This window comes from Phyllostomus discolor, chromosome 1 (genome assembly GCF_004126475.2).
Source record: "Phyllostomus discolor isolate MPI-MPIP mPhyDis1 chromosome 1, mPhyDis1.pri.v3, whole genome shotgun sequence".
Taxonomy (NCBI): Eukaryota; Metazoa; Chordata; class Mammalia; order Chiroptera; family Phyllostomidae; genus Phyllostomus; species Phyllostomus discolor.
The window spans coordinates 158,071,311-158,094,445 of NC_040903.2; the positions used below are offsets into that span (position 1 = coordinate 158,071,311).

General features: G+C 42.4%; 1 protein-coding gene, 1 long non-coding RNA gene and 3 other non-coding genes across 5 annotated transcripts in view; 3 read left to right on the forward strand and 2 right to left on the reverse strand.

Moving 5' to 3' along the window:
- TRNAH-GUG lies at positions 1-72 on the reverse strand. The gene has a single exon. It is a non-coding gene; the product is annotated as a tRNA-His (tRNA).
- Positions 73-202: 130 nt separating this feature from the next.
- Positions 203-2,528, forward strand: LOC118502073. Its single transcript, XR_004904750.1, has 2 exons — positions 203-347; positions 1,094-2,528. It is a non-coding gene; the product is annotated as an uncharacterized LOC118502073 (long non-coding RNA).
- TRNAH-GUG lies at positions 1,581-1,652 on the reverse strand. The gene has a single exon. It is a non-coding gene; the product is annotated as a tRNA-His (tRNA).
- TRNAH-GUG lies at positions 2,327-2,398 on the forward strand. The gene has a single exon. It is a non-coding gene; the product is annotated as a tRNA-His (tRNA).
- An 18,243-nt stretch (positions 2,529-20,771) lies between the features above and the next one.
- Positions 20,772-23,135, forward strand: part of SLC28A2 (solute carrier family 28 member 2) — a 35,781-nt gene continuing 33,417 nt past the window's right edge. Inside the window, exons 1-3 of the mRNA XM_036032930.1 lie at positions 20,772-21,213; positions 22,145-22,241; positions 22,376-22,464. Coding sequence (XP_035888823.1) covers positions 22,161-22,241; positions 22,376-22,464 — 170 coding nt within the window. The 5' untranslated portion in view covers positions 20,772-21,213; positions 22,145-22,160. The remainder of the gene's footprint in view (positions 21,214-22,144; positions 22,242-22,375; positions 22,465-23,135) is intronic.

Genomic DNA, 23,135 nt, shown 5'->3' on the forward strand with positions numbered 1-23,135 from the left:
TGCCGTGACTCGGATTCGAACCGAGGTTGCTGCGGCCACAACGCAGAGTACTAACCACTATACGATCACGGCGAGCTACCGGAGCCTTGGGACTAAACTCTTTTTAGTGTCCTTTTCAGTAGTCATACGCTTTCCCAGTTTGTACGTCACTGAACGGCCCGCCTATGGGGCGGGGTTTCAGCCTAAGACTGAGTCTGAGAATGCGCAGGCGCATTGCACTCTCGTCAGTTGCTAGCGTTCTTTTCTTGTTTTGGTCCTTTAGCCTCCGATTCGGTGATAATGCAGAGGGGAAGAGTGGGTTCCATGTGAATGAAGCAGGAATTTAGAGGTGACTGTTTGGGCATCAGGTACGGGACTGGCCGGAAATCAGAGTGTTCACAAGCTTTAACTCCCATTCCTTGAACGACACCCATCTTCTGTGCCCGGGAGACCCTTCAAGGGACCCTGGGCCTGCAGGGGCCCTCCTCAGGGGTTCTCTTTCTCGTTGATCCCCCCAGAAGTAACACAACGCCGCCTTTGCGGAGGAGGTGGACACCCTACAATCCGGTTGGCCACGTAGAAGGGATTCAAAGCATCACACCCTGCCATTACCCTCCCTCCAACACCCACTTCTTTGCAGCTTCTCCTTTTCTCCGAAGGCCCTGATTGCCGCCTCCGCAGTGCTCCCGCCGCACTCGGTGCCCAACTCTGTTGTGCCCCTTGGCGGTAGCAGGGCCCAGGCTGGGTTTTTCTTGTCTATCAGTGCTCCCACCTCCACGGCGTCTAGAACCAGGCCGAGTCCAAAGTACGCGGTGGCTTTTTGCTAAACTGAGAACGCACCACTGGTTCTGAAGCGAAGCCACGAACCAGTGTCATTTGCTGTAATCAACCCCCCCCCCCTACACACACACACACACACACACACACACACACCCTACAGAATCGCCAGAGGGATCTTGCTAAACACGAATTGAAACGTTTGACCGCTCCACCATTCACTCCCTCCCACATCCCAGACTGCAAGAAATTTGTCTACCTTTTCCAGTTCATCTCTTGGCTTTCCAGCAGAGTCGTTTCCCATTTCCCTAATTACTTGCATTCATTCACTCAACAGGTCCTTGAGAAGCGCCTGTCAGGCCAGGGCCTTTGGGTGTCTTGGGGATGGAGAAGAGAGAAAATTTGCAAAGAGGAATTACGATAGATAGTTCTTTAAGCCTCTGCACAAGAGATTATTCTAGCTGATGACAAATTTTCTTTGTGCCTTCAAGAGCTGTTTCACAGGTCACCTGCTCTGCGAAGCCTTCTCTCCCTATTATTGGGAATCCGTTTCCAGCGCTGCCATGGAAATTCTTACAGACCTGTGACAAAGCAGCCTTGTGAGTGCTTTGTGCTTGTCTCCAAGAACAACAACATGCGTAGAGCTGGAGTAAGTGGAAGCTTATATATGTCGTATGCCCAATTTGGCCAAAGCTGGAGAAAACGTCGTTTCGCACTGTCACAAAGGGATTGGAATCCATTTTCCGAAAGTTATAAAAGACCTCGCGAAAAACGGAGGAGAGCTCTAAAAACTGAACCCCTTGCCGTGTTATTGCTTTATGCAATGCCGTGACTCGGATTCGAACCGAGGTTGCTGCGGCCACAACGCAGAGTACTAACCACTATACGATCACGGCGAGCTACCGGGGATCCAAGGGCAACGTTCTTCTTCCGAGACCTTGTGTGTTAAATGCCACGCCCCTCGACGGGTCACTGACTTGTCATGGCTTGTTCCCGCCCAGTCCCAGATTCGCCGTTTTCTGAGCCTAAGCTGGAGCGTTTGTCTCCTCGCTTTCCTGATTTCAGTTTCCACTCGTTCCTGGGCCGGATTCCTCCTCTTCACTTCCAGGGAGGCTGCGCTGGGTCTTCCCCTTCCCGGCGTCACAAAGGAAGTTGTGCGGGGGAGGCGGAACTGATTTTCCTTCTTGTAGAACTTAAAAGACAGACCCATTCCGAACCAGAATCTATTCAGACAGCGTGGGCGCCGGCCGGAGCACGGTGGGTGTAAGAGGGATCTAGGGCCACCGTTTGGTCGACTTTGGGGTCTCACATCCCTATAGGCTACGTCGGCCTGGCCTCACTGGAGTCCTTTAAGTTTGCAAAGCACTCCCATATCTTTTCTTTTATGGTCCCTCAGGGTGACCTGCGGGGATTTCGGCTGACCCGGGAGTTCACGGTGCCCGTACTCTGCCTCAGGGTCAGTACGAGGGCCAGTGGAACCTGATCGACACTGGTCAATTTGGGAAGAACGGTGGCCTTATACAAGAGGACAATACTTGACAGAGGTTGGCTCACGGCGTCCCGGTAGCTCGCCGTGATCGTATAGTGGTTAGTACTCTGCGTTGTGGCCGCAGCAACCTCGGTTCGAATCCGAGTCACGGCATTGTGGGAACAATGGCACGGCAAGGGCGCTCATTTTAGGTTTGGGAAGCTGCATTCTTCTTTATGATTGCTCCGTGCCTCATACTTGACTTTAGGCCAGAGCAAGTCGAAATTATACTATGGAAAAAGATGGAAGTACTTTTGGATTTGGCTCTCAGGTGGCTGACAGCAGCTGTATCACTGTTACGGAGGGAATCAGGTAGGGCTCTGAAGACTGAACCTCTCCAGCTGCTCCCAGGGGACATGGGGGTGTGTGGCAAAGTAAGTCAGGAAGCATTCCTGGGGAGATGGGCATTGCAGTGGGTGGGGTTGTATCCCCTTTACCTACAATCCACCAGCAGAGACTTACTGAATGGGGTGTTAAGAGCAAGACACAATTGAGGACTGTAATTTGCAGGTCTCCCCACAGTCAGTTTCCTAAATTTGATGAGTTTAAAGCCATGCAACAGGACAGCTCAGACCATGAGAGAACAGAATGGGGGAAGGTGAGTCAAAGAAACTGCCAGATTTAAGGGATACACACAGCATATGTGTATGTGTATGTGAATATGAAATCAACATCACATGCAAAAATAAAACTGGCCAACAGAAATGTGACAACTTTCATGCCTCTGACCACTCACCGAATAACTACACTGAAGGTTTTTAAATCCACAGGCTGGAATAAGGTGTCAGGTAGGAAGCAAGGAAAGGCTTTGGTTCCTACCCTGATGGCCCTGCCACCCATCTATCCTCCCAGTCCTTTCCTGCAGATGCTTCAATACTGGAGCTGTTCCCAGAATCTGTTAGTCTCCTCTAACAATATTATGAGTAAAAACAGTCAACCAAGAAAATAAAAACCACCAACATACTCTGTCTGAGGTAACCCACTCTAGTCATTCACATTCATCCAAGGCAACTGAAGTATATCTGAGGGCAGTAATGCTCTAAAGAAAGCTAAACAGAAAGGTCCTGGTTGTAGGAAGAATAACAGAAGGGGAAGGTGTTCTCTTGCACTTCTGACTGCTGGCCTTCTTGGCAGGGATAGCTATCCTGGAGATGGGTACATAGAGCTCTCATAATTTTATAGTATCTTTTTCTGAGGTCACTCACTTGATTCCCCTTGCTCTGACTTGAGATAATGATTTGACTGCCCATGTAGTTGTTCTTACAGGGAAGAGCATTGTTCTCAACAACTCAGTTGTTCTTGTTATTGGTTTTTGATGTAGAGTCTTAAGAATTTTTGGTTGGTATGATTCATTTCCCTTGAGTCTCCTTGTGTCTGGGTGCACTGACAAATGAAGTTTCTGGGCTGGTGAAACGGAGCTACAGATCCTGACCTTGGATGACCTCACCTGCTGCTCTGGGACACCCTCTCTAAGCAGTCAGACAACAACCTGTCCCCTCAACCTCTTGCTTTACACCCACCTTTTGTAGTTTCTGATTCTGGGATTGTGTCCTTTCCCCCACTCCTTCTAACTTGAAGTCTAAGCTATTCTTTAGGTCTCAGCACTAGGAAAGAGGCAGGCAAACCTTCAAGAGGCAAACCCATCTAGGGAGGAGGCTGCAGCCCTGGACTTCCACTAGGAGGCTCTGCATCCCAGGAAGAGATGTGGAATGCTGAGGCTGGAAGCTCCTGTCCTGCACCTGTGGCCCACAGGTCCACAGTCCAGGGCCAAGAGATGTGCGATTTTAGGTTTCCAGGAAGCACTCCCTGGCTTCTAGATTTTATTTATTCAACAAAGTTTAAGGAGCCAGGTTCTGATCTAGGCACTGGGGAATTAATCCTGAACAAGACAAAGCCTACCTCCTTGCTCACTGATTCTTAAAAGCCCTTAATAGGGCACAGACACCACATGAACTTCCTGACTTTGTTCCCACTGAGGCAGCCGGCCTCAGATCCTTTCCTGAGGACAGATTTTGATCAGGCCAGAGAGAAGCCAGAGAATGGAGAAAAGGGAAAAGAAAGAAGGGGGTTTTAGCTCCAAAGACTCTGCTTCCCATTTACCTGTGCTGTCCTGTTTCAGTACATGTCTATTGCATAACCGCTTCTCTCCATGTCCCCATCTGACCCAGGTTGGACCCCATTTCCCTCCCCCACTCTCAAAAAGATGACATGGACAGTGATTTCCTTGGAAAGAATGGGATTGGGGCTGTTTGCAGAGGTGGAAGGGAGAGGAGCTAAGCCAGGAGATGACAGCAACTGCTCACTCCCTTCTGTTTTTCTCATAGGCCACAGAATCAGCAGACCCTCCACCTGGAAAAGTTCTTGAGAACATAACCTGTGGACTGAATCATAGGTGGAGTTTGTAGGCTTCAAAACTGGTGCCAACCCAGTGGCTCTTCTCTATTAGAGTTATTTTAATTCATTTTAGTAGAACAAAAAATTACACCTATGTTCGTTGCAATAATGCTTGCAGAAAAGCTTTTTTTTCAGGAACTGAGAGTATCTTCCTGAGAACATATGAACTGAGAGGCTGAATCAGTCCCCCTTCAACTGTGCAATGTCCCATCAGCACCCTCTGGGGCTTTAGGGAAGCCAGGGGGCAAGTTTGATACCTATCACTGGAGGTTTGTAACTCTGCTTGATAAAATACCCAACTGTCTAGATTCCTATCTAAGATTTCCACTTAACAGTTGTTGGGCAAATTGCTTAACTTCTCTAAGCCCCACCTTTTGTAAAATACTGGCTTAATAATAAAGCAGTAATTACCTCCTAGAGGGTTGGGAGATTTCAGTGAAATAAAGCATGAAAGGCCCTTGGCTCAGAGTTTTGCATCAAGTAAGGTCTTCATAAAGGTTACCTAATATTATTACTATTAATTGAGTTTGTTGATGATCATGCTAGGACATGGTTTCTGTGAGCATTTTCTGCTTCTCCCTGCAGGCCTTTGTCACGTATTAACAAGACCATCCAGTGCTTTGACATAGAGCTTGACAAAACCTCATCAATGTCTAGGCTGGGCCCATAGTTCCTGGTCACCAAGTTCAAGCAGGGCCTTCCAGGCAGGTGGCATTCACTTGCTGTGGCATGGAGTATTTTTCTTTTACCAAAATATGGCTCCTCAGAAGGCTTTTCTTTGCCTAGCATTTCTTGCTTATATTCTGCAGTGTTCCTTAAAAAATATCTAATATTTTTAAGGGCCACCATGTGTTGTGGCACTTTTTAAAGGTCAGGGATATTTGGAAAACTAATTTTTTAAAACCCTAAGTTACTTTAAATGGGAAAATGTAGCATTTAATTTAGCTATAAAATATTTAAGGCATAATATAGTTTTTGGTCTGAATGTTATACTCATATGACAAAAGGATTACTTGCCTGTTTATGGTCAATATATTTGCCTCTAATATCCCATATTAGGATATCAGTAATAAATAACTTACTGAATGCAATCTATATAATTTATTATATGTCATAGATCTGAACACCTATTTTCCTAAGAAAATGTACCTTATTGTCCTGTGCATTTTGTTAATTACAAAGAGATCTTCTTTTGATCAAGAATTTAAACCTAGGGCATAAAACAGGGGAAAAGGAGATCCTAATTTTTCTTTGTAAGGAAGTCAATGTTGCAGATGTAATGTTCACTTCCTTTAAGGGAACAATGGCTCTTGAGAAGAAGAAAGGTGGTTTGACAAAGAACTATCTGCTCCAAATTTGTTTAAAAAACCCAAACAAGCAGACTTAATAGCAGAACTCAACTCCTGCATCAAATATATGGGAAGATATTTATAGTAATATTTACAAGGAAATCCGTAAACTGATGAGTGGAATACCTTGAGCGTGTGTCAGTAAACAAAAAAGGAATGTTGTGCTTTCAAAAGTATATGTTTCACTTGGTTAGAAACAAAGGCAATACCATATGATCTCACCTTTAACAGGAGTCTAATCAACAAAACAAACAAACAAGCAAAATATAACCAAAGACACTGAAATTGAGAACAGGCTGACAGTGACCAGAGGGGAGGGAATTTCAGGGGAAAAGGGGAAGGGTTTGCAGGAACAAGTATAAAGGACACATGGACAATAACAAGGAGGGAGGTTGGAAATGGGAGGGAGGTGGGGAGGGCTGGGGTGGGCTGGGCTGGGCTGGGGGTAAAAGGCGGAAAACTGTACTTGAACAACAGTTAAAATAAAAAAATGATTTTAGCATAAAAAAACAAAGTCAAGTTTCTGAAAGATTTCTCTTTAATGGGCAAAACTGTATACACTGAAGTAAAATAAAAGCTGTACTGTGGTAGTTGCCTATTGCTATGGGCCATGTGTGTGCATCTCCCCTTCACCTTCCTTCTACCCCCCCATACACCCAAATGTTGAAGCCCTAACCCTCACTGTGCTGGTACTTGGAGACGAGGCCTTTGGGAGGTAATTAGGTTAGATGAGGTCATGACAGTGGAGCCTTTTTAGTGGGATTAGTGCCCTTCTAAGAAGAAAGTCCAGAGAGCTTGCTTGCTGTTTCTGCCATGTGTGGGCACAGCAAGCAGGAGGCCATCTACAAGCCAGGGAGAGAACTCTCACTAGAACCCAACTATGCTGCACCCTGATCTTGGACTTCCAACCTACAGAACTGTGAGCAATTTAACAGAAATTTAAGTTTCTGTTGTTTAAGCCACTTACTCTCTGGCATTTTGTTATGATAGCCTGAGCCAACTAATACACCAATAACCTTTCCAGACCATGTTTCTCTTTCAATGAAAAATGTTTTCACATGGACTAGTATTTGCTTTGAAACCATCCAATGACCTGGGTACCCTTTGTTTTGGCTTTGAGGTCACCTTTTGAACCTGAGAAGAGATTTGGTTCCACCAGTCTGGATCTCTGTCCTTGTACCTTAAACATGGCCTGGTGCTTTCTATCTGGCTCTCTCATCCCAAACCCAAGCTCAGCCCAGTCTCTTGTCCCCCTCCTCGGGGTAACGCCCAGGTGAAGGGCAAATGATCAGTCATGTCTCAGGAACCATCAGAGTACAATAAAACACAAGGAACATGGCATGATAGACCAAACATCAAACCTAAATTTACAGACAGAGAAAGAAGGGAGAGCTGCAGAGGGAAGAGAGAAAAGAGAACATTCACTGAACATCTCTATGTGCCGGACACTGAGCCAAAGACTTTAATTTAATTAAATTATTTGTTTCATTCATTCCACAGCCCTGTGGAGATGCTGCTGTTATCACTCTTTCACCTGTTAAAAGGCTTGTCTAAAGATTTTGCCTTAGGTTGTAAATGTGAGACTAGTAGGGAATACACAATAGTTTTGTGGGGCTGGAGAGGACATGGTTGTTATGTGAGTGGCTCTAGACGTTAAGAGAGGGAATAGGAAGGAAAGCTAGATTTCACTCTGACATCTGGGTTCACTCTCATGTATCTAGGCTCTTCCTACTGCCCCAGGCTGGGTTGGCTCATTGTTGACTCTGTAACCCAGGAAAGAGAATGTCACCACTCTGAGACTTCAATGTCTTATATTGAAAATGGGGAAATACATACTGTTACTTGTCATACTATTTCAGAGGTTTATTGGCAGGATCTGGTTGATCTACAGGAATGAAATTCCTGTAGAGGAAGAAAAGCCATACAGATTCAGTTCAACACCTTGTTATAGTTGCTATTCCAAGGAGGTTTTAATCCAGCTAAGGGGACTTGGCATAAACCATATGATAATGATCTACCTGTGACTGCAGTGTTAATCACTTGGATGATCCCAAGTCCTCTGACCTGCTGGGATCCACCCTCACCCTATACTTTAACATTTAAATAAAATTTTCTTGAACCCACCCGTCTTCTGTAGAATGAAAATAATACCATCACTCCCAATATTTCTGAAAATTCTTGAGGCCTCTCTCCTGGTTGTCTCTGGGCCTGTTTGCACACTTTGGCTGACTTCTCTAACTTGGCTGCATGGGATGTCTGTCTATATCACCTATATCTATATCTATATCTATATCTATATCTATTTAATCTGTCTATATCATCTCATTGCCCCTGCTCCCTGGCAGCCCTGAACAATATCTAGCTTCCTGAATTCTCCACATACTACTACACCAAGCTATACATGCCACAGATTTTACTAAAGACTTGAGGGAAGGAGGGTGAAGTTGAAGTCCAGGACAGAAAACGTTAACTGTTCTTTTCTTTAATTGCCTCTTGGTCTTTCACCTCTGAAAAGACCTCACTGGTCTGGTCTTTACTTGGAGGCCCAGTGACCACCATATGACTCCATTTCTTTCCCTTCTCCTTCCCTTTTCTGCTTGCTCCTCCTGAGAGGCTCCAATAATTCCTGCCCTATTACTTATATAGGACAAGATAGCCATCCCCTATTGAATGCTTACTTTGCACCAGGCGCCATACTAATTACTGTACACTCCTCAAGTAACTGACATTCTCACTTCCCATTGCTCCAGATATTGGGGCTTGTACCTAGGAGTTTTAATTTTTTTCAACAGATAAATTTTTCATAATTTCTGTGTGATAGTGGTGAGGGTCTCTGCTGTAATGGAACTTCATAACCAAAAAGCCAATTAAGATAATTTGTGGGGAAAAAAACCCCAAACAACCCCCAAAATGACTTCTGGCCAAGATGGAGGCATAGGTAGATATACTTTGCCTCCTTGTAGAACCAAAAGAAGGACAACAACAAATTTAAAAGCTAAAATCAACCAGAAATGTCAGAAAATTGAACTGTATGGAAGTCTGAACAACCGAGGAGTTAAAGAAATATTCATTCAGACCTGTAGGAGGGGCGGAGACAGGCAGCCACTGGGGCAGAGGTGGAGACTAGACTACTGGGTGGGCTAGGCAGTGGCTTGCACTCCCACATTTATGTGCGGATAAACTGGGAGGAACAACTGGGGAGCAAGACAGACTGTACAACCGAAGGTTCCAGCATGGGGAAATAAAGCCTCAAAACCACTGACTGAAAAAATCTATGGGGATTGCTGCAGTGGGAGAAACTTCCAGACTCACAGGAGAGTTCATTGGAGAGATCCACAGAGTCCTAGAATATACAAAAAAAAAACCACCCATAAGAGAATCAGCACCAGTTTTTAAGTATATTATATTGATTGTGCTATTGCAGTTGTCCCATTTTTTTCTGCCCTTTATCCTCCTCTGCCCTGTGCACCCCCTCCCACCTGTATTACCCACCTTAGTTCATGCCCATGGGTTGTAAATACAAGTTCTTTGGCTTCTCCATTTCCTATACTATTCTTGGTAAGTGGCTGAAAGTCAGCTGAGAGCTGAGGAGCAGCATTGCTCCCTCTTGGACCCCTCCCCCACATACAGTGCCACAACATGGTGATGTGGGTTGCCCTGCCCTGGTAAATACCTAAGGCTCTGTCCATTACTAGGTAACAGGTACACTGAGACAAAGAAATATGGCCCAAATGAAAGAATAGGTCAAAACTCCAAAAAAAGAACTAAGTGATGACAAGACAACCAACCTATCTGATGCAGAGTTCAAAACACCGGTAATCAGAATGCTCATAGAAATGGTTGACTCTACTTGCAAAATAGAGGAAAAAGTGAAGGCAATGCAAAGTGAAATAAAGGAAAATATGCAGGGAACCAACAGTGAAGGGAAGGAAACCAGGACTCAAATCAATGACTTGGAGCAGAAGGAAGAAAAAAACATTCAACCAGAACAAAATGAAGAAACAAGAATTCAAAAAATGAGCAGAGGCTTAGGAACCTCTGGTACTACTTTAAACATTCCAACATCCAAATCATAATGGTGCCAGAAGGAGAAGAGGAAGAGCAAGAAATAGAAAACTTATTTGAAAAAATAATGAAAGAGAACATCCCCAATCTGGCAAAGGAAATAGACTTTCAGGAAGTCCAGGAAGCTCAGAGAGTCCCAAAGCATTTGGACCCAAGGAAGCACACACCAAGGCACATCATAATTACATTACCCAAGATTAAATATAAGGAGAGAATCTTAAAAGCAGCAAGAGAAAAAGAGTTACCTACAAAGGAGCTCCCATAAGATTATCAGCTGATTTCTCCAAAGAAACCTTACATGCAAGAAGGGACTAGAAAGAAGTATTCCAAGGCATGAAAGGCAAGGACCTACATCCAAGATTACTCTATCCAGCAAAGCTATCATTTGGAATGGAAGGGCAGGTAAAGTGCTTCCCAGATAAGGTCAAGGGAAAGGGGTTAATAATCACCAAGCCTTTATTATATGAAATGTTAAAGGGACTTATCTAAGAAAAAGAAGTTGATCAAAATTATGAACAGTAAAATGGCAACACACTTACAACTATCAACAATTGAACCTAAAACAAAAACAAACTAAGCAAACAACTAGAACAGGAACAGAATCACAGAAATGGAGATCACATGGAGGGTTATCAGCAGGGAGGGAGGCGGGGAGAGAATAGGGGAACAGGTACAGGGAATATGAAGCATAAATGGTACAAAATAGACAGGGGGAGGTTAAGAATAGTATAGGAAATGGAGAAGCCAAAGAACTTGTATTTACGACCCATGGGCATGAACTAAGGTGGGTAATACAGGTGGGAGGGGGTGCACAGGGCAGAGGAGAATAAAGGGGAGAAAAAAATGGGACAACTGCAATAGCACAATCAATATAATATACTTAAAAAAACCCCACCCCTGTTGGTGTGGCTCAGTGGATTGAGTGCTAGCCTATGAACTGAATGGTCATGGGTTTTGTTCCCAGTCAGAGCATATGCCTGGGTGGCCAGCCAGACACCCAGCTGAAGGCATGCAAAAGGCATCCGTTTGATATTTCTCTCACATACATTGATGTTAGTCTCCCTCTCTTTCTCCCTTCCTTCTCTAAAGATAAGTAAATAAAATATTTAAAAAAAACTCCACAATTCTCAAAGAAGAATAATGCTGCCACTTTTATATAAAAGTTTTTTACTCCAGACTACAATATGAGAACATTACGACAAACAGCAATATCAGAGAAGAATATAAAAGATGCCAAATGATTGACACCCAGGTAGCTCAGGCAAAAGAAGAGGAGAGTGAGTTCACTGGATGCTGAAATGGAGTCCAAAGGCTTTCAGAAAAAGAGGAAGTCATCTGAGCTGGATCTTAAAGTGTGAGTATTATGAGAACAGGAAGAGGGGAAGTATCGGAGACCGTTCTGTGTGGCATGGGCCCAGCTCCCACTTGGAGATGCACAGGACCCACACCCATGGATAGGTTCTCCTGTGGGCAATCAGGCCTGCATTGTACCTAGACTGCTATGAGACTTGCTTTTGCTAAAACTCCCTCACCCTGAATTGAGACACAAGTGCTTACTGTAACTTCCTAAAATTCCCATTAAAACTCCCCAGTATGGAGTGTAACCAGCTCAACCACTTTTCCCTTTGCATTTGCAAATATCCCTCTTCTGTGATGGGATTAGCAGCATTGGCTCCTTTGTTTTCTGTAAAAGGTAACCACCTAAAGTGAACTTGTGCATAGTAAATGAGGACCATCATGTAATGGGCCCAGAAAAGAAATAAAGGCTTGTCAAGGCAAGGGCCCAAGGCTTCTTCTCCCCTTGAGAGAAAGCCATGCTTGCCCTTTTCCTCCACAGGACTTGGTAGTCTGTGTGAATTTCTTGTGCCTCATCCACAATGTGGTGGACCCCACGAGCTGGGGTCCGCATCAGGGAAGGAGGCATAAGAGGCTGGGCCAGAATGAAAAGTAGAGAGTTGGGATTAAGAGCAAGGACTCTGGGCTCAGGCATAATTCTGTCATTTGCTCACTTTGGTATTTAGTGAATTGCTTCATCTCTCTAAGTCTGAGTTTCCTCATCTTGAAAACTGGGATAGCAACAGTATCTTCTTCAAGGCTATGTGGTCAGAGTTAAATGAGAATATGTGTGGAATGCATTTCAGTGACTGAAATATGGTAAGTGAACAACATAGTTTTAAAAAAGCAAAGGATCTGTATTAGGAACTTTACACTTCAGCTATTACATTTTTTGGAGCACATTACTATTTATACAAATGTTTTTTCATTCACTTTTGTTGTAATTTAATCATTTGGGAATGAGGTCACTGTGCCCATGGAGTCTCTGACTCCAAATCTTTCCAATCCTGCCTTGAAAGTAAAAAACCCAGGAGAGATAAACCTTGAAATGCTCATTAACAAATAGAATTACTTCTTATCACTTATTTCACAAAGACAAGCAGACTTTCATCAATGGAATAAGGTTAGAGCATCATGGGGGAGGGTCAGGATTGGGGCACCAACACCAACTTTCTTAGACTTTGTCCACCTAGCAATTTAGCCATGGAAAATCATTACCCAACTCTAAATCAATGAGCAATACTAGAGGTCAGGCTTTTCTAATTAGAATCCAAGTCAAAAGGCTCCCAAGAAGTTCAGCAAATAGAGAATAAAGATTCTAATGCACAGTATGACTAATTGTGGGAGGTGGCTGTTGATGCAAAGTCTCTAGAACACAAACATGCTGGCAGGGTCTTGCTGGGTTCTCCACACGCCTCATCCATTCCCATCACAAAGCCAAGACAGCTCACCCACCTGCTTCCTGACACGTAGGCCCTTAGCATGGTCAGCCTCCATCACCAGCTCTGCTCTGCAAGGATGAAGCATCCCCCACAGTGGTCCTGGAGTCTGTTTTCCCAGAGCTCTATCACAGCTTTCTCGGGTGGAGCACTGCAGAGTTAAGTGGAGGAAGGTGTTGGAAATGGAGAGGAAGGTGTTTGAAGGAGAGACAGAGAAAAGAGAGGGAGGGAGGTGGAGTCAGAGAGACAGAAATTAAAAGAGGGATATAAAAGCAGAGGGTAGAAAAAAAGATAGAAATTCCTAATGGCAGGGCAGATGGGTTATAAATCCTTAGGACTCACCGTATTCTCACTCTGTTTTTTTGTGGTCAGATAACATTTCTTTGATCTTCCCATTAAGGATTTTTGGAAACTCTTTGCTGAAAAAGCAGGTTGTCGAGCACATGGTCATTGAACTGGCCAAGCACAGTGCTGCAGTATGGAGGGGTATTCATCATCTCCCTTCTCTGTTTCCACACCCTTCACACGTTCAGTGTCTCATTACTCTACAAGGAATCTGAGTTGGGCCAAAGCTAGAGATAAAAATACCTTAAGGTGTTTTTAAAAAGATTTGACTTATTTAATTTTAGAGGGGAAGGGAGGGAACTAGAGAGGGAGAGAACCATCAATGTGGATCTCATGTGCCCCTACTGAGAACCTGGCAGGAAACCCAAGCATGTGCCCTGAAGGACCTTAAGGTTCTTGAAGGCAAAATTGAAAAAGCATCAGGATTCCATGAGAAGTGCAAAACATTTCTTAAAATAAACTATAATTGGACACCTAAGACATTATAAAAATAATGGGGTTCTTGGAAAACACTTATTATCACCACCCCTTTAAACCATATTAATTGCCTCCAGTAGTTCAAATGGCTTGGTATTCAGGGTCAACTCTATCCAACTCTATTCAAATGTGAGATTTGAAGAAATGTATACTTAAATTCTTCCCTTTGTGTTCTACTCCATCCATGTCTTTTTTTTTTCCTCCTTCACAAGCTCTTCCCTGCAGGAACTTCCCCTCCGGTGAGCAGGAACGAAGGCCTTAGCTCTAACTAGCTCTAACACAAACTCTATACTTAGCTGTAATACATGCTTAACTCCAACTCATGGCTAAGTGAGGGAAAGTGCCAATGGGAGGGGGTGAAAGAAAGAGACAAGTGAGTATAAGGATTGCTTTACCTAGGGTAGGAGGTGGCATCTGAGAAGATAACAAAATTCTTGTTTAGGACATATTGGTGCTGGAACATCAGTGGGTCATCTAAGAGGAAATGACCTTCAGGTTTCTGGGAAGATAGAAGTGTGGGAGGAGATTTCTCAGGGCCAGGGTTAGAGAAAGGGATTGGATATTGTCTCCATGAAGTAGAGGTATGTGATAGGCTGCTGGGTTCAATGAAGGCCTGAGTACGTGGCCAGCAGAGCACAGAGTCCTTATGCCGTGCCCACCAGGTCACTGCCTGTGGCTTCACTTATGATACCTATAATCAGGGCACTTACAGTTAACCAGAACGTGTTAAAGGTCCGTTTTTGCTCTGAAAATCTATATGACTCTGCAAGATTAACTGGCTCCACACCCCTAGATAACAGCTATTTTATGATCTGGCTGGCGCCAAGGCAAGATGAAATTGAGCAAGGGGAGGAACAGGAGGGCCTCCAACTACTTCTCCTTGGTACATTGAGCTCTTCAGCGATCTTCTTGGAAGAAAGATAATTTCCTAATCTGTGTTCTTGCTTAGCAGATAATGAGATAACACATCCAACATTAGCTCAGCCACTGATGAAAAAGCTGGATTTGCACTTTGTTGGTTCTCTGCCTTTCCTCTTAATTTACTTTCCTCTGGGCATTTCCCCTAGTTAGAGGGAATATAAGCTTAACTCTAGCATAAGCGCTCTACCCAGATTTATCACATGCTTAGCTTCATTTTAAACATTTTTTTAGTATTTTCTCCAAAGGCAGCTAAACGACATTAGGTGCATTAACACTGGTGGACCCAACCAGTATTAAGGCCTTCCTAAAGCTCAAGAAGGGGTCATATGTGAAAGTGCGTCAGGGGTGTCAGAAAGGTCCAGGTGTTCGAAGCCATCTAGAGCCGTCTTCCCTTAGAGCAGGTCTTCTGTCTTAGATAATAGATTTTGGGCCATATGTGTGTATATATGAGTATATGCTTCATTTGCATTTCATAGATTTTGATGTTTTCATTTTCACTCAATTAAAATGTTTTCTACTTTCCCTTGTAACTTCTTTGACTTATGGGCTACTTATAAATATTTTTTAATTTCCAAATGTTTGGGGATTTTCAAGATATTTTTTTATTAATGATTCCTAGCTTAATACTTTTATTGTCTTAGAGTATATTTTGTACAATTTCAACTATTTTAAATATTCTAAGGGCTTGTTGTCTGCCCCCCGCCCACAATATGGTCTATCTTGGTGAGTGTTCTGTATAGACCTAAAGTCAATGCATATTCTGCTCTTGGGTGAAATGTTTCAAAAATGCCAGTTAGGTCAAGTAAATTAATAATGTTGTTTATTTCCTCATGTATTTTCTGTCTGCCTGTTCTATCAATTACTGAGAGAAGAGTATTAAACTCTCTAAACATAATTGTGTATTTGTCTATTTCTCCTTTCAGTTTTGTGGGTTTTTGTCTTACATCCTTTGAAGCTACATTGTTTAGTCCAGATACATTTGGGATTGTTGAACATTTTTGGTGAATTTACTCTTTTCCATTAATACAGCATTTTTCTTTATCTCTAGCAACATTGTTTTTTTCTGAAGCCTACCTTTTCTGATATTAATATAGATACTCCAGGGTTTTGTTTTGTGTGTGTGTGTGTGTGTGTTTCCATAAAATCTTGTTTTTCATTCTTCTACTTTCATTTTATGTTTTTATATTTAAAATGAGTTCCTTACAGACAGCACACAATTGGGTCTTGCTTTTATTTTTTAAATCCAGCCCAGCAATCTCTATATTTTTGGTGTGTTTAGACTATTTATATTTAATGTAGTTATTGATGTGGTTTGATTAAAATCTGTCATTTCACTAGGTCTTTTCTGTTTGTTTCATTTGTGCATTTTTCTTCCTTCTTTTGGATTAATTGATTACTTTTATTTAATTTCCATAATTGGCTAATTATTTAACCTCTAAAGTTTTTTAGTGGTTGCCATAGGGTTTGCAATTTACATCATTAAAGATCAGATTCCATGTCTAAATAATATCACAGAGCTTCATACATAGTAAGAAAACTTTACAATAGTATACTCCACATTTGTTCCTTTGACTTTTGATTTTCAGATATTAAACCATTCTTGTATCTCTGAAATAAATCACACTCAATCATGGTGGATGATCTTTTTAACGTATTGTTGAATTTGGTTTGCTAATATTTTGTTGAGAAGTTTTGCATCTATGTTCATCAGAGATATTGGCCTGTAATTTTATTTTGTGTTGCCCTTGCCTGGTTTTGATATCAGGATAATGTTGAGGGCTCCCCTCAAGCTCATAAATGAGTTTGGAAGGCATGGGCTCTAGAAGAGATTGTCCTTAGTTCACCTCAGCCCTGTAGGTCTCGTGCACGTGAGCCCAGCTGTTCCTTAAGGCCAGATGTTTGCGGCCTTGTCCCTCAGGTGCTGGTCTTAAAAGTTAGGGTGCACAATGTGGAGTACAAACCCTTCATTCCTGAGGGAGAATCTTCAGGTTTTGAGTTTTTTTTTCCTGATGGTAGGTTGCCATGCCAGGGGGTGGGTGGGGCTGGGAGCGAGATTTACGATGGATGGGATTGTGTCTCAGTTTCCATGTGTTTTCTCCCTTGTTTGCCTGATGTGAAGGGATCACCCCACCAGTTTTTAGGGTTTTTTTTTCCAGATGAAGTTATTCCATATATAGCTATAGATTCAGTGTGTCTGTGGGAGGAAATGAGTTCAGGTTCTCCCTCTGTCACCATCTTGAACTGGACCCGTTTTAGTGCTGAATTTTAATTTCTAGAATGTGCATTTATTTTTTTAAAGATTCTCATTGTCTTTTCAAAAATCTCTATCTTTTTATCTATTTTGTCCACCTTTCCTCCTACTTTTTGAAAAAATAATTGTATTTATTTTAAATTCCTTAGTATTTCCAATATTTGAGTCATTTATGAATTTGTTTCTCGTATCTGTTTTTTCTCATGGTTTTGGTCATTTGGTCCTATTTTTAAAAGATGCCTTGCAATTTTAAATTAGATGCTGGGCATTATAACTAAAAATCTATGGAGGCTCTGGAGATGTCCCATATACTTGAAGAGTGTTAGCATTTCTTTTATTAGGAGTGTCAGGTAGAAGTGGATCAAGTTGATCTTGTTGAGACTTTGCTTTATGCCTGTTATTTTGCTTTGTGTTTCCCCTAGGGCATAGATTTTATTGCAAAGGTATGTCTCTTATTACTGGGTTATGGCCCTTTTAGGGTCTCAGTAGAAAGCCTGATGTGTTTCTGAAGGTCTACATCCAGTGGGGCTTGAAATGAACACTTAACCTCTCCAGCACTACACAGCTGCTGTATTTTTATTTTTATTTTTTGCTGAGTTTTTTGGTGTCTTGTTTTGAACATATACAACTTTTAATCTGGCCAATGATTTCAAAACATAGTTACAGATTTTTCCTGTTTTTGGTTCTCTTTCTTTTTAAATGATTTTTCTCTTAAATTGCAGCCATTTGGGCTGCCCCAAAGTCCATCCTCTCTCTCTTCAACCTTATACGACTTCTTGGTTCTGCATTGTGATTTGAAAAATAAAATGTCCTCAGAAAAAGAGCTAGCAGAAAGGTAGAACTCAACTGTGCTTTCCTTCTCTCAAAGATCATAGACCCTCAATCCCTTTGTCCCTCGGTCACTCTGAAATGCTTTCAAACTGTTGGTTTGTATATTTCATGTAGCCTTTTTTGTTGTTTTCAACAGGAAGGTTAAAGACAAGCTACTTCAATGAGGCCAGTGGCGGAAGTCCCTTTCTTCTCTCTAGTTTTGCCTGCTTCTACTAGTAATCAAGGGACAGGTAAAAGCAACGGGATAAAATCTTATATTATTTATACTCTACTTATTTCCCATGTAGGTTTGTGGTAGCCTACTTACTTTCTCTGGGGGTAAAACCCAGGCGCTGTAGCTTCCGTGGCTAACGAGCAGAGCTAGCCTCTAATCCAGGCTCTACCCTACCTAGCTGTATGACTTCAGACAAACTTTATCTTTTTGAGTCTAGTTTTCTTTGTATCTAATATAGGATTAGTAGCTGATTTGCTTATAAGAATTTTATGAGGATAAACAGTGAAAGTAGAGAAAAATCTTTTGAAAGACTATAAAAGGCTGCAGAAACAGAGCATCTCGTATTTAATTTTCACCCCACAGCCCATAAGTGGCACAAAACTGAGAATGAGGATCCCAGGATTTGCATTTGGCTTAGTCACTAATTAGCTATTGACTCTGGGTAAATCAATTCATTCTTCCTGATCTGTAATTTGAGAGAGCTTATCAAACTATAGTTAATAAGACGAAAAGAAAACTCTGAAGCAATGAAGCCCAAGACTGTTTGTAAACCTACAGTTAATTGAGGGAAGGTACCTGCCAGATCATTCTCTTCCTCTTGGCAGTTGGGTTATGTCAATAATACCTGCATTTAAAGGAAACGTGGATCCCTTGGACAAGTGAGATGAGTACTGTAGCCTGCACTTAGAAGATGAACATGGATTGTTATGCCTTCTACAGGAAAAGGAAGAAGGAAGAGGGAGGGTGAATGAAGAGAGAGAAGTGCTCACTGGCATCGCTGCACCTGGACCAAATGCCGAATGTCAGGATCCATGCCTATCATTACGCCTATGCCTGGCCCCAGAACTGGAAATCATCTAAGGTAAAAATAAAACCCAGAGATTAAGTGTGAGTGAGGATGAGTAAAATAGACTTCACAGCCACAATGAAATGATAGTCAGACATCATTGAGTATCCTGCCAGTGGGGGCTGTGTTCACCTTAGGGCAGCCTGAACTTCCTGTGAGGAGTTGCTACTCTTTGGTTCTTGAAGCCTAGAGCTAGGCAGAGTGGAGAGCAACTGAAAGGGCAAGTCCTGAGTCTCACTGAGGAAGGTGTAGCACTGCCGGCCCGCACCCTCCATTCCCGTCAAAAACTGGCAGGAAGAGACCTTGGAGAGTGATTAACTGATGTATTAATTTGATGTATTGGTTGGAAACTTCATCTACTTGATAGCAAATGTCTAGATAATAAGCTTAACATTTAATGATTCAGGTATTTTGAAATAATCCTATTTTTGCCATAATGTAAATGTAAATTTATTGAATTCCCTTCTTCCTCTGTAGTCTGTTAACTGCTCCTGCAGTGCTTAGCAGCTGTGTGTATTTTCTTCCTTGCTAAAAATAATATTTTAACTCCCCTCTAAAGTATCAGACTGAAAAATGTCTCCAAATTTCCTGAATTATTACAATAGTAGCCCACAACTATAAGGTCATACGTTGTTTTTCAAAATCTTTTTCTATATTAGATTACAGAATTTTTCATAATGATCTTGTGAGATGGCATTGAGCAATTAGGTAGGGCAGAAATAACAGAATCGGGCCCAGAGAAGTGAAATGAGTTGCTCTTTGTCGCAGAATATAACACACATTTACTCTGCAGGGCTTTTATGGATGTGTGTGTATGTATTTCACTTATTTAACAAATATTTGTTGATTGCCTAATATTATGGCAGGCCTTGAGGCTGGGAATACGGTGGTGAACAAGACAGCCTGTGCTCGAGGAGATCACAGTCTAGTGGGAGACATGTAAACGTTTAGAGAACTACGTCTCCTGTCGAGTTCTGCAACAGCATGTTGCAGCAGGAGTACCGGGGAAGAGGTCCTAAGTCTTGTCTGCAGAGGGACAAAGAAGAAAGCCTCAGTGAAGAGGGTGGCCCTGTAACAGACACCTGAAGGAGGTGTAGGAATTTGCTGGGTAGATAAATAGGGCAGCGTGTTCAAGTCAGAAAGAACAACATCCACACACTCCCACAGGCACAAGGGAACAGTGTGTCTTTAGGGCACAACATGCAGCGAAGTATTACTGGAGGGTAGGAGTAGGCAGAAACTAGATCATTTTGAACAGTTTGGAAGACTCCTCTTTCCCCTTCCATACACTCTCCCTGTGCCCCATCAATCACCAAGTCTTACAGACTTGTTTCCTTCTATGCAACTTTGCTACTGCTTTGGTTAGAGCCCTATCATGTCTGACCTGCACTATTGTTTTTGTTTCCTGGCCGGTGTCCCGTCCTCCATGTGCATCCTTCCAATCTGCCCTCCTCTTGCCTCCCCATTTGGTTCCGAATAAGCCCAAACTTTGAGCCTGGCTTACAGAGCCCCCCTCCTCTCATACCTGACTGCATCTCCAGACTTATTTCTGGATAGACCACCCCCATTCCACCCCCATTCCACATTTTCCCCCTTCATTCCTTAACTAATTTCTTACTTTATTTTGTTCTTTCTTAATTCCTCAAAAATGCCTCTCCATTCTTTAGCTAACTGTTGAAGCCTCCTTAGGGGGCTCCTTAGGGAAGGCCACACCTCTGTGCCTTTTTGTTCAAGTTTCTGTTGCTGCTGCCATATCTTCTCCCCTCTCCATCATTGATCCTCTACTTACCTTTCAAGACTTTCCAGACTCAGGGCAAATGTTACCGACTTCACAAACCTTTCTGACACATCTGTGTTCCCTTAATGGTCTGTAAGTTCCTTCATAGCCAAAGACAATGACTCTTTCATCTTTGTGTCTTCAGCACCCAAAACAGTGCCTGGGTGGTAATGAGTACTTAATAAATATTTATTGAATGGATTAATAAAAGACTTCCTAGCAATCATTTGGCATTGAATCCTGTATAGCCTTACTTTCTGTTTTTTTTTCTCCCTACTAGTAATTGTCTTTTCCATACAAAAAACTAAGTTTTCTGAGGGCAGAAACCTTTCTCTTACTTTCTTTTACATGCTCCCTAGTGCCTAGTCCAGTGCTGGCCAATGCTTCTGCTCATATGACTGTTAGGATTTTCTGCAGACTCCTTACATCTGACCCTACAAATTAATAAAAATACATAACTGTTTAACTTGAGTGCTGCGCACAGAGGAGGGCCCAAGACAGAAGAGCCAATCACAAGAAAGCCAGTCCCACCCTGTCCTTTCAGAGTCTAACCCTGTGACTGACCCCAACTCTGCCTGTGCTTACAGGAAGAAGGATTAAATCCTGAGGGAACCAGGATCTTTTGGGGCTGGATTTTTCTTTCCATCCTTTATTGAGGAGACAGAAGGAACCCTTCAAGCTGGTGTAAGAAAGGGTGTTTGGGGAGGGCAGTAACCTGACTTACCAAATTTCTTAATTGATCACATTTAGACCAAATTTAGGTTGTTCTCTGCCTGTATAGGAAGTTCCTATTTTACACAACAAAAATCTGTTTATATGTGTTCAATGAAATTATATTTAAATGCTTGAAGAGATCACATACTGAAAAAACCAAGTTAATGGGGAAGGAAATTTTCTAAAAAGAAATACCTCAGAATGAGTTTATAAGTTTGAATGTTTGCCTATTAAGTTTGCTTAGAGTTAAACTCAAATGTTGCTTTAGTTTCTTGATGCTCTCATTTGGTTTTAAAACTTTATTTGGGATAATTGACATTCATGCTGACTATCCTAAGTGTAGGTTTCTTTTATTTAACTAATGAGGAGCTCTCTTAAGATCCTCCAAAACCAATTTGTGCTACAATATAGTCAGGAACTTGAAAGCCTGTTAATCTTTGTTTTCTCAGCAATGTGTTGGGGTCTGGGGCCTTCCCAGCACTCTGCCTCCCTTTCTGCTTTCTTCTTACCTAACACAGCTCACAGGGCTGTCCCAGGCTAACAGGAGTAGTAGCCCTTTGAGTCTTCCTTCACGAACCTAATAGTGTCCTTTTTAGTCTAAGACCTGGGGACCTGGTTCAACCACTGATTCATTTCAATTCCTCCTGCCCTTTATTTCTCTTCTCCTTGTTAACTCTTCTTTGCCTATTCACAATAGGACACAGAAGTCTATATTTCATTATTTATTATATTAAAATTTTGCTTCCAATATTCCCAATTTTCAGTTCTTAAAGAAATCAACTAAATCTCTAAACATTTTTCGCTTTGTTTTTCCTGTGGGTAACTAGCTCTAAACATTCTCCCTAACCCGACATTACAGAATGACCAGTCTTTCAGCCTTGCCTCTGAATTTGTTTTTCAGTTGAGGAGAACAGGAGATGGAGGAAACAAAAGGAAGACAGGACACTGCTCTGTCCACCATGGGGACTGTCATAGAGAACCCAGGGCTGGAGCCCACGGTAATCCACCGGTTTAGTTTCTGTGGAGCTTTGTGGTCAGCTGCATGGCCTCATGTAGGGTCTTTGGCTGCTCACAATCCCCATGAACCTTGGCAAGGCCCCGTGACTGACCGCAACTCTACCTGTGCTTACAGGAAGAAGGATTAAGTCCTGAGGAAACCAGCAGGACTGAAGAACAAGGACAAAACCTTGGGGATGTGCTCGGCCTTTCCACACACCAGAGGTACAGGTGTTCTGGAATGGGTTCAGTTAGGACCTAAGGAGCGAGGGTGGGTTAAATGTGGCCAGTGGACTCAGAAAAGGTCAAAATTGCCCATCGTCAGGGAGCTCATGGTCTTATTGTGATGATAAGACTCACAGCCACCTGGTGTTGCCATAGGCACATCTATATTTATATGTAATTGTTACATAATCTTTGTGCTGTAAGTAATGAGAGGTGGTCAGACTGACAACAAAGATGATGATGAGAATAATAACAGCTAATATTTATTAAGTACTCACTATTCTGCAGAATGCCTTATGTCGTTAATTTAATTTTCACAGCAGTGTGTGGGTACTAATTTTATTCCCTTTGTTTTCAATTAGAAAACTGAAGCTTAGAAATGAACGTAGCCGTATCATTGAAAGAAACAAAAAGCTCTTCAGGAATACTCAGATTTGGGGATGGGGAGCAAAACAATCAGATTAAAAAGAAGGCAGAGAGGGACCATCATGAGGGATGATAGTGAAAGTAAAAAAGTACCCTCTTGAAAGTCCAAAGAGAAGGAAGTGTCAGGAATGAAGGCACAGTTCACAATGCTGTCTGAAACAGAGGTCGAGGAAGGAGAAGTGAGAAAATCTTTGAATCTGATCGTGGGTTTGGTTCCAGAAGTCATGTCTGAGACATTTGTTTGG